At 38.0% G+C, this 14479-nt stretch overlaps 1 protein-coding gene across 1 annotated transcript in view; it reads left to right on the forward strand.

Annotated features, from left to right (window-relative positions):
• Nucleotides 1-13370, forward strand: part of ASCC3 (activating signal cointegrator 1 complex subunit 3) — a 138582-nt gene extending 125212 nt beyond the window's left edge. Inside the window, exons 26-30 of the mRNA XM_009876339.1 lie at nucleotides 4215-4366; nucleotides 4897-5047; nucleotides 10771-10977; nucleotides 12875-13050; nucleotides 13144-13370. Of these exons, the coding sequence (XP_009874641.1) occupies nucleotides 4215-4366; nucleotides 4897-5047; nucleotides 10771-10977; nucleotides 12875-13050; nucleotides 13144-13291 (834 nt within the window). The 3' untranslated portion in view covers nucleotides 13292-13370. The remainder of the gene's footprint in view (nucleotides 1-4214; nucleotides 4367-4896; nucleotides 5048-10770; nucleotides 10978-12874; nucleotides 13051-13143) is intronic.
• Nucleotides 13371-14479: the final 1109 nt, after the last annotated feature.

The following is a 14479-nucleotide window of genomic DNA, read 5'->3' on the forward strand; positions in this document are numbered from 1 at the left end:
AAATTAAGAAATGGAAACCTAATAACAGAAGCTGAGGGTTTCGTATTAATGCACTCCTGGAATGAAGAAAGAAATAGCAAGATTTTTATCCAAACATTTTGACACTCAGTTCTGAATACCATCAAAACAATTTTTTTGCCATTCTTGGCATAAGCTACATCAGTCAGTTATTAAAGGTAAGCATTTTTGTCTACTCCTGGCATGGTTTATAGCTTGCTACTTCCCATGTTGGTACAAGCCAAACTATTTTTGATAATGACAGACAAAATGGTGAAGGACACGTGACTAATTGCTGTTATTACTTTGTGATTGTCTAAGTATGACACCTGAAAGGCTTAACAGCTAACACCTGATTCTTTCATTAAAACCCACCTTAGCACGGGGCTCTGCTTTTATTCTCTTGAGTGCAAGAAGAGGCCCAAATAAGACAATGGTAAACATTTTTTCGTTACAAAAAGCAATATTTCCCTTGACTCTATCTATTTACCACATCTTTTCTACTTTAGCTTAAAAAGTGGTAGGCTTAGGGTTTTGAGGTTTTTTGTCTTGTTGGTTTACCAAAAAATTTTTGTAAAATTTTTCCCTAAGTAAAAGCATTGGTTGTTTCACTTCTTGCACGCACTGTCCTCTGCTCTTTTTTCTCTATGATGAAATTACCCTGTGTCAGCATGAAATTCTGAGGCTAAGAAGGCAGATAACCAATTTTTGCCATTTCTCAGTTTAGAATAATATTCTTAATCTGTTCCAATCTTATCAAGTACAAGATACTTAGAAATTTCTTACTTCTTTGCCAGATAAAAGTTAAAAAGCCATGAATTTCTAGAAAATTATACTTAAGCACAACAAACCAAACACTAGCAACTGGAGAAACACTAGCAACTGGAGAGACTGAATGTTATTCTTCGGGTAACATAAATACTAAATACTTATCTTTTTGTCTTTTATATTATTTCCTTTACTTAGCTGCTACATTTTGTATAGCTAATTTGGAGATAGAGGAATGACTCAATTTGTTATCTTGAGTATTTATAGGAATTTCAATAAACATGTAAGTATCAAGCATCTGTGTGTTTTACACTTAGTGGAAAATGAAACGTGTGCAGGTTTCCAAGGCAGCAGATTAAACAAGCCAACTTTACCATTGTTCTGACTTTTTCACAATGTCACTGTCTTGGATTTCACATCCAGATAGAGATGCTGTGAATAAATTCTATGGGTGAAGAAGCAGAAAATAAGGAGGAAAAGAGGATTTGCCATGTGGATTCATTATAACAATGTGGAACACAGAGTCTCACACACACAGGCTTTCCTTACTCCCTACGGGATATCTATCTGTAGGCCTCTATCAATTTCTAGGAGATTTTCTATGTGAAAGGATCCTCCAGTTAATTTCAGTGTATAGCTTGGTTTAGATTTATCTTTCTCTTACGTCTTCCCTCTTCCTTTCCCCTTTTCAAACCTCTGTTAAAAGAGGTGGGGGTAGGGGAATAGATTTAAAAAAAAAAAAAAAAAAAGGAGAAGAAGAGAGAGAGGAAACAAGAAAAACGGTGTTATGTGTTTATCCTCAGAAGCATTTTATGAAAATGCCACTGCTTCAGGCTGACTAAAACTCTAACTTACTGTATTCTCCTTGCTACTTGTGGAAAACAGGATGTCTATGCACCCAGTATTCTCTACGTACGTGCAGCAGTCTCATCGTGGAGAAACATGATGTTTGAGGCTGTGTTAGTATAGCAGAAAGGAAAGAACAAGAATCAGGTAGGAGAGACTAGGAGAGAGGTACCGCACTGTCTCAGCCACATGCTCAGAGGCACGGGCGGTACCGTATGTGTAGGCTTCAATGTATTTTCAAATGTAGAAGCAAGTAAAGAGAGACTCGCCCCGTAAGTTTAAAAGGCAGACTTCACTCTGATACGTGCTCAGGACAATTCCCTCTTTATCTCCTAAAAATCATGTGAACCAACACATAAATCTACAGGCCATGAAGCTGCTCCTCTCAAATGTGATTTCTAACATGATTTTATTTTCTATTCAGGAAAAATTATCAAACCTGGAAATCGCCTTCACAAGCCAAGCGAAAAGACAGAAAAATCCAACCATTTACATTGTGCTGTGAGGTTCTGTTTCTAGGGTCGCTAGGAATGTTATTAGAGTGTTTCAGGGTGCTATGGCTCTTCCTTCAAAAAAGACAAGTTCACTGTTAAATCCAGATCTTTATCAGCTGAAAAGCACTTGGTCCACAATTCATGAGAAATGAGATGACATTTGTGTAATACAGGGTAACACTTTAAATATTTTTTCTAGGTGTCACTGATCCTGTCACCTCGGTCTGGAATAAAACCTGTTGAAATTGCATTGTAAACTGCTAAAATAAACTGTGTGTCTGGCCAGGACTGAAACTAACTTGTGTCTTTAAACTCAGTATTTCTCCAGAATCAGTGTAATTTAATTGAAATAGCTCTGCGTGTGTAAACAACTCCTTTGTTTAAAGAAGATTTCACTGTTTAGTTTGCCTTAAGTAAATGCTGCCTTTTGTTTGTCTGTAAAACATTTGATTAAATGTGAAGACTTACATAGACAGCTTCTCCTCATTACACTAGTGGCTGAAAAATAGGCTAAAAGGATGCAGGTATCTGGTGTCTAAGGAAATATCAAACATACATAATTTGTCTTTAAAAGGAAAACCCATGGAAACATCTTAAGCCTAGTCCTAAAGTCAATCTGTAACTCTCTTAATACCATGAAGATGGTATTTAAAGAAATGCTGAAACTGTTCAAAATACCAGACTTTTTTCTTGCTTTCTTAAGAAACATTTTTCTAGTATTTTAATCAAACTCCAAATTTCCTGCATGGCAAATCACTTTTAAATACCTGACTTTCTAATAGATTAGAGTGTCATAATATGAGGATCCACACTTTAGTGTGATCGTAATGGTATTAAATAACAACATAAGTGGGACAACATCACAGATAATTTTCTTCACCAGATGAAATGCTTCTATAAATCATAATTTTTGTTTTAATATACTCTAGACAGGATGAAAAGTATACTGTGTATTCAAATAACTGCACTTACTATTTAAAAAAAAAATATAAAGCTCATGTTTGGTGCTTTCTCCTTTGCAAGAACTCTTAAATTCTCTTTCAGACTAACCAAACAGAATTTAAGTCCAGTCAGGAAAAAAGCAAGCGTAACAATTTTGTCATGTCAGTAGGGCCAGTCACAGCGCACAATCCTTAATGAATTTTGCAGATTTAAATCTTTTTGCCAGTGATACGTACCACATACCTTTTACTTATGTTGTCGAAAAGATAGTAAGTAGAAATTTAACAGAAACTCATGAGATGTGGGAGGTAGGACGATCGTTAACACTTTAAAGAGTGATGCAGAGCTGAGTGGGGGGTTTTTGTTTGCTTGGGGTTTTTTATGTCCTTCGGGAAAGCTTTTCAGATTCAGGGTAGAGATGCCAAAGGAGAGAGAGCCAAGCATCCTTCATCCTCAAGACAGTCAACTGTTTACAATGCAAAGGGTGAAATCCATGTTATTTCTGACTGCTCTTACTCACCCTAGGTAAACTATTAGCTAATCTGTAGTCTTTCTGCAAGATTTCAAGTTAGGTGTCAGTGTTGAACAAAACCTCAAAAATGCTCATTAAGACAAATTCTAGGGGTTTTATCTAGTCCCAATTCAGGAGCTTTTCTAAGTCCTTCAGCTAAAACGGGAATAACTGCTAGTGCTAAGTGTCATTAGTATTAATTTTTGAACCACTGTAAATGTGTTGTTCATAAATAGCTCAAGGATTTTTCAATAATTATGTCATTCTGGCAAAGCTCTCATGTCAAAATATAAACCAGTACTGCAATTAATGGTAATTTCTTCCTTTACAGTAAACTTTGGGATTTATTGCTTTCACTCTGAGTCAGATCATGTAGAAGAGAGGTTATTTGCAAGGGGAAGATCCCAGCTTCTGCTCTCATTGAAAAAAAAAACGTAGTGTAAATTACCTTTTGATCAGTAGGAGTTGATGATGATGCAGGATTTAATCCAAAAGGTGGCTACTGCCATCAGTAGAGGTTGAAGTAGACTCTAGTGTTGAAGGCCTAGAAGTTCCTGTACATTCAACCTTAAATAAATGCTTTTTACTTGTACGAACCAGGTACACAATTACACTTGCGTTCTCTTTTTATATATGTGTATGTCTCCTTTGATTAGGCAATGCTGGATGTTGCAGCACATCACGGCTGGCTGGTGACTGCTCTGAATATAACCAACCTGGTGCAGATGGTGGTTCAGGGTAGATGGATACATGACTCTTCGCTGCTGACTTTGCCCAATATAGAGCAACACCACCTTTATCTTTTTCGGTATGTAATTCTTCTAAGCATCTGCAGGTTTGCAATTTCATTCCACTTCTCACTGCTGACTGATTGCGTTTGAATGCCATCGTTGTGCCTGAGAATGTTCATTAATGCACCAGAAGCAGAACTCATTCTTTCACAGTGATGCTTTCCCAAATGGAGTTCTTGTTTTCAATATTCATTGATTAATTAACCCCCACAAATTATTTTTGAGAACCATGATTCTAGACAAGTTAACAAGAGGTCACTGGAAGGGTTCCAAGTCCTACCAAATCTAACTCTGTATATTAGTTATCTCTTTATTTTAATCCATTATAAAAATACAAAATTATTATTAAAAGACATCAATATCCATCTTAATCTCGTAGATAATACTAAGCTCTGTGAATACCTAGATGATGCAGTAATTAATGCTACCCAAAAATAAACGACCAGCACTTAATAACTGAAACCAGTATCAAGTTTTACCACCAAAACAACTAAAACCAAATGTTTGCTTTCACTCCCTGGACATATGTTTTGCCCTCTGTATTCAGGAAGTGGAGCCAAGGCAAGAGGAAGAGTGTGCCTGGAGGTTACCAAGGGCCTGTCGAGTGTCTTCCCGAACTAATGGCTGCCTGTGAAGGAAAAGAGAATGTTTTTGCTTCCATTCTGGACAGTGAATTGCAGACAGCACACATTTCACAGGTAACGCTTTCTAGCCGTGGTCATTATCAGTGAGATGGGAAAGGAAGAGTAACTGGGAAAGGAAATACTCCCTTGACTTCCCTTCAGCAAGTGCCATGTGATGTTCTGCAGAAAGCACAACATGTTCATTGCTCTAATTTGAAGGTACTGGTAGCTTTGCAAAGGTTCTTCTGTGCCTGTTTTCTTAATGTTATTTTCACTTACTCCCTGCTAACCAGCAGCAGTCTGGTTTATGGCTGATATTAGCACATCTCACTGCACTAAAGATGCTTCTCTAGGTCTTTCTGTCTGCTGAGTGTTACCCACCTTTTCCCAGCCAGCTACTCCCTAGGAATACGCGCGTTGCAAATGTTGTCGTAGCTGGTTTCTGAGGTGGTCTGGCAAACACTATTTTTTCTGAGAATACCCTTAGTAAAAGATCCAGCACTTGTTTTCTGTTTGAAACAGAAAAAGCAGATAAAAATTTTGCACTTCACAGGGCAAAGGAAAAAAAAACACTATTCCAAAATACTGAGGCTGATAGAGTCTTATTTTCAGTTTGATTTTCAAACTGTTCCCAGCAAAGGACAGCTGTATTCCATAGTATTCATCACAAGCTAGGCCTGTTGATTTCAAATAAATATATGAAAGATGAAAACTTCAAAATCTATACTTCAAATGTGGGGGTTTTATTTGAATATTTTAAAGGACAGCAATATGTCCTGTGTTTGACTGTTCAGCTTCAGTTAAACCTTTTACTGGTATGCAAACAAGAAAAAAAGTACTTAAATGTCTGTAACAGATATCTGCATTTGTAACTAAATTAACATCAAAATTTTGAATTAAGACAATGTATTGACATCAAAACAAGGCTTCCTTTTACAACATGTTTCTAACATAATACACATTGATTTCAGTCCAACTTTTAGATGCGATAAAAAATTAGAACATTTTTATAATTAGTTCAGGGAGAACTCAGAAGTAAACTTACTTAATTTATTTGCATAAATTGCCATTCTGTTATCTTTAAAAGCAAATGCAAATTGGCTCTGTCTGATATGATGATGGTTATTTGGCTCAAAAGTGCTTCAATTTGCGTAGCAATCTGGTGTCGTCTCTGCAGTGAGGCGATCCCAGGTAACATACAAATCCTGAATTATTCCAGAAATTAGTATGTTTAAAGCATCAATTTAAGTGCTAATTGCAGTAGTAATGAGAAAAAGCAGTACTACTGTGAGATTTGCATCTACTGCCCCATCAGTATGCCTGGAACGGCTACTGACTGGCAGAGGATTTGGCTGCTAATTAAATAATTGTATGCATGGCAGTGTTCTCGTCTGATTCAATAGATGAAGATTAATCCTCAGATAAATATGTTTGGCTGGTATTGAAATGTCTTAGCAGTTTCTTCAAAAATAGCTTGTGTATGTGGTGTGTATGTTCACACTGTAAATGACTCTACGCCTCTATATATCTGTTTGTAAATACAGATGCATATTAGGAGGAAAAACAAAACGTCTTGTCATCACATAAGGATAAATCCTTCATTTCCATGAGTTGGGAATGGCCGTACTGGGTATATCAAAGCCATGACTGTAATATGCAGGTCATTGCAAACGTGAAACCTTTATACCAATATTTTATACTCTTTACTGCATTTTTCATAGGAAAAAAAAAAACAAACACTGTTGTAGTACCTTGCACAAAATTAACATTCATATTGAGGCTGTCTGTTGAATGTCTTTCTGTGTAAAGTCTGTCAGTGCACACCTAGGCAGGGTCCAACCAAAAGAAAAAATCTTCAGTAAAGGAAGCATCTTTATATTTTCTATATGTTTTCTATAAATTTACAGTGTCTAAACCTAGCATTCTGGCACCAGGCCTGACCAAATTCAAATAAAGCGTTAAGTACACCACTAAATTACCAAAAACATTATTTTCCTTAGAAACCTCTTATTTCTCACTCACAATATATTGAACAGATATCTTAAACCTGTTACTGGGATGAATCTGGTAAAAACAGCTTGAGCTTTACATAACTCTGAGGCAGACTGGAAAAGGGAAGAAATTTCACATTTGGAAAGGAGAAAATGTCCTTTAAGCAGATTGGTAATTAATTTTTAAATAGCAGCTCTTGAAGCTGCTCATGGATTTGGAATATTAGGCTAGATCCTGGGGAGGCAAATTATTGGCAAAAATGCTAATGTTGTTATCGAAGGTTCATGAAGAATTTCTCATGTGATTATGATTTGAATCTATGGGTTTGGTAGGTAAATATATATAGTATATATGCACAGATTACCCATCTTGATATCTTTAAAAGGAGGTAAGATGTGCTCATGTCATCCTCTACAGCAAAAAAAACCCAGTAAATTGTCAAGAAACACCTAAGTGATGTGGGAGCATGAGTTTAATTTCACAAAAGTTAGTTATAATCCTAAACCTCATTGAAAGTCAGTGGGGCTTTAAAAAAGGACAGCCTAAATTCAAAAACTATTTAGACTATAACTCTGATCTTTGGCCTAAGCTCCAAGGTTTTTTCAGTGATTCGTTATGAATCAAATCTCTTTAACAAATCTTTTTCAGTTTTTAAGTCACTTAGGCATTAGGCACCTTTTAAAATACTAGGCTGATGTTTATATTATTGAAAGATAAAAAAGAAACCTCAAGATTTAAAAAAAAAAATCCCTGCTGTCATCTTAGCCTTTTTTACTCTGGAAGTATCTGTGTTCCATATCTTTTTTTCATTTTCAGCTGCTATTACTTGATTTTTAACCTCAGTAAGAAAAGCATTTCTTCATTTTCTCCATGTTGCGTGGATGATGAAAAGGCAGCCTGCTGTCCATACTGTACCAATGATCAAGCAGTACTAACTTTGCCTTTAATTTTTAAATACTCAGGGCCTGGAGGATGACATATTACAACTACTTTCTTACCTAATTAGAAAGTTATTCGGAGTTACTTTGGTTTCTTGGCACTGTAAAAAGCTACATGAGGACACAACAGCTTTTGACAGACAGAATACGTGGGGGTGGTGTGGTATAAACCAGATCAAATCGGAGTCTTGAACAGAGCAACTGAAGGAGTTAACATATTATGATCTCTACTGAAATTAAACTGCGTTCTAACGTAATTGTAGCATGTCTTGTCCTCTGCAATAGCACACTTAAAAGTTTTCCAGGTACATGTTATCTTAAGTGTAACCAAAGGGGTGACCACCAGGTTGGTGTGTGTTAGGGTGCCTCTGTCGAACTGAGCAGCACTGGTTCGGTGCACGGAGAGCCTCACGCAGTGGGGCTGTACAGTTCCTACGGAAAGCTTCATCTTAACAACCTTTACATTATACATAAAATAATTTGCCAGTTAAGGTGTTAATACTCAAGTTGTCTCATCCAATGTGATCTGCTGGAGGTCATTTTAGTAGTGGCTCGTGAGTTAAGTGCAGCAAAATCCTGGCAACAACTCATCAATTAAGAATGCCTGTGGTGTTTTATCTCCTTCTTCAAGGTGCTGCCTTTTTTCCCCCTTTTCACTTTCACAGCTGGGACAAAGAGGGATATCTTTTCCCCTGTCATTCTAGTTGGGTTTTTTTCTGTTACAGTTTTTCTGCCCTTTCTCAGCTAAGCCACTGTTAAGAACATCAGTGCAGTTCACCAGTGTCCCTCGCTTTTACGCTGCCGTTCCTGAGCGCTCACAGCTGGCCCTCCCTACGTTCTCTATTGAACAGGCACAGCTGCTCAGGCAGCACACAGAAGAGTGGAGAGAGAAAAAGAGATTAGTTTTCAGCCTAAATCAGTTTTCTCATTTAGTTCAGCCAGGCTCTGGTAATACAACCATTTTAATCCGACATAAGTCCGCACTGCAGCCAAAATGGGCAGTCCTGCCCTCCCTGCGCCATTTTCACCTCTGCTGACCTGGCTCACAGCACAGCTGCACAAACGCTGCGGCTGCTTCAGGCGAGGAGGTGGGAACGAGCATCTGGGGACGAGGGGAGGAGGGATCGCATCAGCCTTCTCAGTCCACATGGCCTCTAGCCAAGTGGCTACGTGAATGCTCGTGCCAGCAGGGGTGGAGGCTGGACCACTTCTTTCAGTGCCACCAAAGGTTCATGCTTATTTAGAGTACTCACAGGATTAGAGAATATGCTTCCACAATCAGCTTTAAGCTGACCTAAGTGACGCTGTCACTAAAATGATTAGCAAGCTGATCCACCGAGCTGCGCAGGCACAGCGTGGTTATGCCAACGTGCCAGGGATGGAGGGGGGGCCAGTGGCGAGGGCTGGTGCCAAGGGTGTTGGCAAGAGGCACGGCACCGCCTTTTCCTGCGGCGGTGCTACCTTAGGTCTGCTTACCCCGGCTGCTACATCCCTAATTATGTGTTAACGTACACCACGACTGTCAGTATGAACCGTGGCAATGATGTCTCCAAAAAGCAAACTGAGCTTTTACGAGGGCTCTGCAGCTTCTAGCACAGAAAAAGTAATCAGAGACACATCCAGCACAATCTAAATGAAAATAGATTTTGCTGAAACCCAAGATGGTCAACCAATGCATGAAAAATAAAATAGTCTTTTTGCAGATAAAACATTTCTATTCCATGCCTGTATTGCCCATGTGATTATGCCTACCCTCGCCATTCCCACAAGTTCCCATGTTAACATCTGCTGCCTCTTTCCCAAGATCAGTATTCTTCCTTCCTTCTTCTCCTTCCCACCCTGTAACTTTTCATAAGTGTTGTTTGAGAACATGGGTAAAGTGCTGATTCTGGTTCTGTTTCAGGGGCAGAGGGGAAGCAGGGCAGGGCAGGGCAGAGAGTGGTTCTTGGACTTCTGTTCATTGCCAGCCTCATCTATTTTTCACAACCATAGTGAGGCCACAAATCACTGCCTCTATTCCGCAGCCCATTTTTCCATTTCTTCTTCCGAACCAATTTCATTGAGTGAACATGCTGATTTTCTTTCAACTAAATGAAAGCCTGCATTACTCCCCTCCATTTTTGTCCTAGAGCTGCTTTTCCTTGTCTGAGAGACCAAAATGAGGGGATACATTTTCAGGACTCCTCTTTAAAGTTGAAGAGAGTGTCACATTCAGCTACAGAAATTGTGTGCCACTAACAACAGTTCTCATAGAAGGAATGAGAGAGAGTTGAGGGCCTGTTGAAGTTCATGAGATACCACAGAGACTTAAGATTCCTCAGGAGGACTGAGAGAAGAAGGGTTCATGAAGATCGATGCAAGAAAATCTGAAAAAAAAATAGGGATAACTTCGGATATGCAGTTGAACTTTTGGTTAATTATCTGAACTGATCCCCTGAACTCTCTGAGGTTTGCCTACTGCTAATTAGCACTGCAGTGACTTGTTCTTTATGGATTATGCAAAGGAAGTTTAATTTAAAACTTAATTATACTAGTTTTTAAGTGGCTTATAGGGAAAAAATACTTTAATCGGGAGTGGTAAGGAATTTTTCCTGTGTTCAGACATCAGTAATCTTAGTGAGGCATGTGTAACATGCTTAGGATTTTTACATTTGTTTTCTTTGCTGAGAAGAAAGTAGAGTAAGAGGTTACTGAAAAGTATTTTATGCTTATGACTGAGAGTCATGCAATCACATATATGATATTCTAATACATAATAAAATATTATCAATATAGAATAAATAAGTAGACTGCACACAGAATTGTTATTGTTACATTGACAAAGATCGTATAGATTGCCTTGTAACCCACAATCTGTTTTTTCTACAGGCTTGGAATTTCTTGTGCCGCTTGCCCATTCTAAACGTCAGCCTGAGCATTAAGGGCTGTTGGGATGACCCAGTGGTGCCACAGAATGAAGTGCCTGTTCCTTTTTTGACAGCAGATGTCCGAGATGACAGAAGATGGATCAGATTACATGCTGATCAAGAGTATGTGCTCCAAATAAATCTGCAGAGAACCCAGATGGGGTATCAGGTAGATTAATTTATCGTTTTCTTTCCAAGGACACAAGTTTCCAATAATCCATTTGCGTTATCAGTAGTGCTTTATACAGCATAACAGGCTTTTTTATGGTTTAAGAATTATGTAAATTACACTTTCAAAGGCTTTTGTGTGTTAGTAATGAAGCCAATGGTTTTTTTAGCTTGCAGTAGGATAGTAAATAGATCCTTAGGGTGAACTCCTAGACCAATTCAAGTCAATGAAAAAATTCTCCCATTATTTTTTTAGAAACCAGAAAGTCATAAAAAGTTCATTTGTTTGGGCACTATAAACAGTGACAGTAGAGATGGTAACTTTGCAGGCAGTATTGAAGTATGACCAGCCCCAACCTCCTACCACTCATGCTCTTGCATATCCTCCTTCCCCAAACCAGTTTATAAGCTTCCCTGTGATATTCACACATAGCTCCAAACCACGTGCCAGACCTATAAACATGATTCCACTCGTAACCTATCCACAGGCTTTTACTAAGTATATTTTCCCCATATTTTGCATTTGAAGCCTCTCTGAACAGGTCCTAGAACAATGTCTACATAAATTCTTCTCCACACCCAAATTTCAGTCCCACCCCTTTGCCCCATTAAAGTAGATCCTGTTTCCCCTTGGGCTGGTCACCTCAGCAAGTCTTCATGTCCCAAGCCAGTCGGCAGTTTCCATCATGGCAGAAACTTGCTGTGCCCATCTGCTGTACCCCTGCATTTGCACCCAGCACCACTGTCACTTACTTGCAGATGCATTTTTGTCTCTTTTGTGTGCCCTGAGTGACGTACGGACCACCGTGATTCTTATTTTGCTAATGAATTTTTCAAACAGTTGAAACAACAGAGTGATAATTGCCAGCATTTTTGTTATGTGAAGAAGAGTTTAAGATAGAAGCAGAGAACAGTTTTAGATGTTAGTTCTGAGACTCAGACAACTTCATTTTGATAAAAATAAAAGCAGTGATACATGTGCTGTAAATCCTGAAGTTAACTTATATTAGTTAAAGAATTATATTTGAAAAGTATTGTTTCCCAAAAGACTTCTTGTCCCGACTACAGCAGCTTCACTGTAGCTTCTCGGGGAGATTGTCTCATTTGTAGGTAGGAAAAAGGTTCAAAGCTCCTCCATAAGTTGTTCTGTTTCCAGTTACTGACAGACTTTTCCTAACCCAAAGCCATGGCAAGGAAGGGAGCAGGAGAATTTCATGCAGTGATAACTGTTTTATAAACCCCTCCTAGAATTTGATCCCTCTTTTGTAAGAAACAGCTGGATCAAACTGCTTCTGAAGCTTCATTGCTACGATGGTGCTTTTTCTTCTGTGTAAATCTTCAGTAAAACCTTTCCATCAACAGAACATGAAATGAATGCTGATTGAGTGTGCGTCATTACATCTTCAGCTTTCAGCAGTAAAGTCACTGTCTTAAAGAATCACTGAAATAATCTTTTCTTTTGCTATATCAACCTCAAGTAAAGACTTCAAGTGCTGTTTTTGTCTTTATATTAATCTTGAACAATATTGTTTAGCTTTATTTAAAGACTCCAAGACACTAAGTTTACAATTAACCCTTCTGCAGAGAATAGCATTGGGAATATATTAGATGAAATTACAAAAAGGGAACAGTATTTCTATTTCAAGTTTTAGTAGCTTACAAAGTAAATGGAATAGTATCTCATATTCTGGACTTTTCTCTGTAGACTGAGATTTTATTTTTAAGGAAAAAAAACTTCATCTGGAAAGAAAGAACAAAACTAATTTGGTCTGGCTGAATTATAGTCTTATGTAACAATTCATGACAGTGTGGTGTTTGAGGTGTTTCTCATTTGAGGCAGAATGGCATTTTGGAAAGGTGGTTTCTGGTTTTACTAAGCCCTTTCTTTTCTTCAACAGGGAAAGCAAGACAGTAAAGCAGTGGCTCCTCGATTCCCCAAAGTTAAAGATGAAGGATGGTTTCTGATATTGGGAGAAGTCGATAAAAAAGAACTCATTGCCCTGAAAAGAACTGGATACGTCAGAAATCGAAATACTGTTTCTGTTGCTTTTTATACTCCAGAAACACCTGGAAAGTACGACAAATTTACAAATTACATTCTATTAATCTTTTCCAACTAGTCGAGACCTCATTTCTAAACTAATGATTCTGCTTTTTTCCATTTTAGGTGCATCTACACATTGTACCTCATGAGCGACAGTTACCTTGGCCTGGACCAACAGTACGATATTTACCTGAACATTGTACCCGCTCGTGCGTCAGCACAAGTCACAGCAGAGGTGTCTGACACCATGAGTCACCTGACTCTGAAGTAAGAGGATCTGAAAAGTCCATTCGAAAGAACTGGTCTCACAGTTAAGACATCTGGTCACTCTGGACATCCAAAAATGCGTTTGCCTTAGTGGAGCCAACTTCAAACCTCAAGACAATTAGGAACCTGAAAGTGACTACTGTATCGACCACCGAGTTAGCCACAGTGGCCTTACTCCTTCGTGAAGATTTGTCTTCTCTCGTTTCATCTTTCTTCTTTCAGAAGTCAGATTATTAAGGGAATTTTAAGACATCAAAATAAAAGACTACAAGATATTGTAATTTGCGCAGATTTAGGGCTATAGTCTTAATTTTGAAAAGTATTCTGTAGCCTGTGTATTAATGTGGTTTACATTGTCAACTTTTTCTAATTTATAGAGAAAAATACAAAATTTGATCTAAGAACTGATGAAAATATTGATGAATGTGTTATATTTCATGTTTAATAAAAATACATCCATAAGAATGTTTTGCATTAGATTTTTTCAGTGTAAAATATCATATATATAGTAACAAAATCCTCCTCTTACATATAATACATTTTGAAAGTGATAATATAAAGGAAAAATTTCACAAACTTGTATTAATTATATATGCAGTAAATCTGGTTATAAGGGCATGCTAAATAGTCTAAAGTATTTCCAGTATAGCAGTGATGCAGTTTATATAGATCATAAACAAAGTTTACCCTTTAAAAGTATATACATACATATCGTCGATTCATAGAATCACTTAATTGGAAAAGACCTCCAACCCTGGCAGTGCCAGGTCCACCACTGAACCATGTCCCTAAAACCATGCACATATATTACATATTTACATTTTCTTTAGTGCTTTTTTCCTCAATTTTGAAGGAAAATAGAATTGGCTGTCCTGTTCTAGAGTTCTGTGCTGAAGGGGGCAACTACATTCTGCAAATAAAGGAGAGTGAGGGTTCACAACAGATGACTTGATGGGCAAGAAAGAATTTTCTGCCAGAAGTAGTGTCTAAGAGATGCTCAGCTCAGTGATAGTGCCATGGAGGCATTTCCACCTGCAAGGCACAAATCCAAAAGGAGAAGGTCGCACCATTTATCTTCTGCACAATACAGCAATGAGAGCATTTTTCTGCATCTACACATCCAGAAGTCAGTCCTCTTCTCAGCCCTAAGGTGATTCAAGATGCTGAGCAAGTACTTGGAGGGAACCACTAC

This window comes from Apaloderma vittatum, unplaced genomic scaffold, assembly GCF_000703405.1.
Source record: "Apaloderma vittatum isolate BGI_N311 unplaced genomic scaffold, ASM70340v1 scaffold5389, whole genome shotgun sequence".
Lineage (NCBI taxonomy): Eukaryota > Metazoa > Chordata > Aves > Trogoniformes > Trogonidae > Apaloderma > Apaloderma vittatum.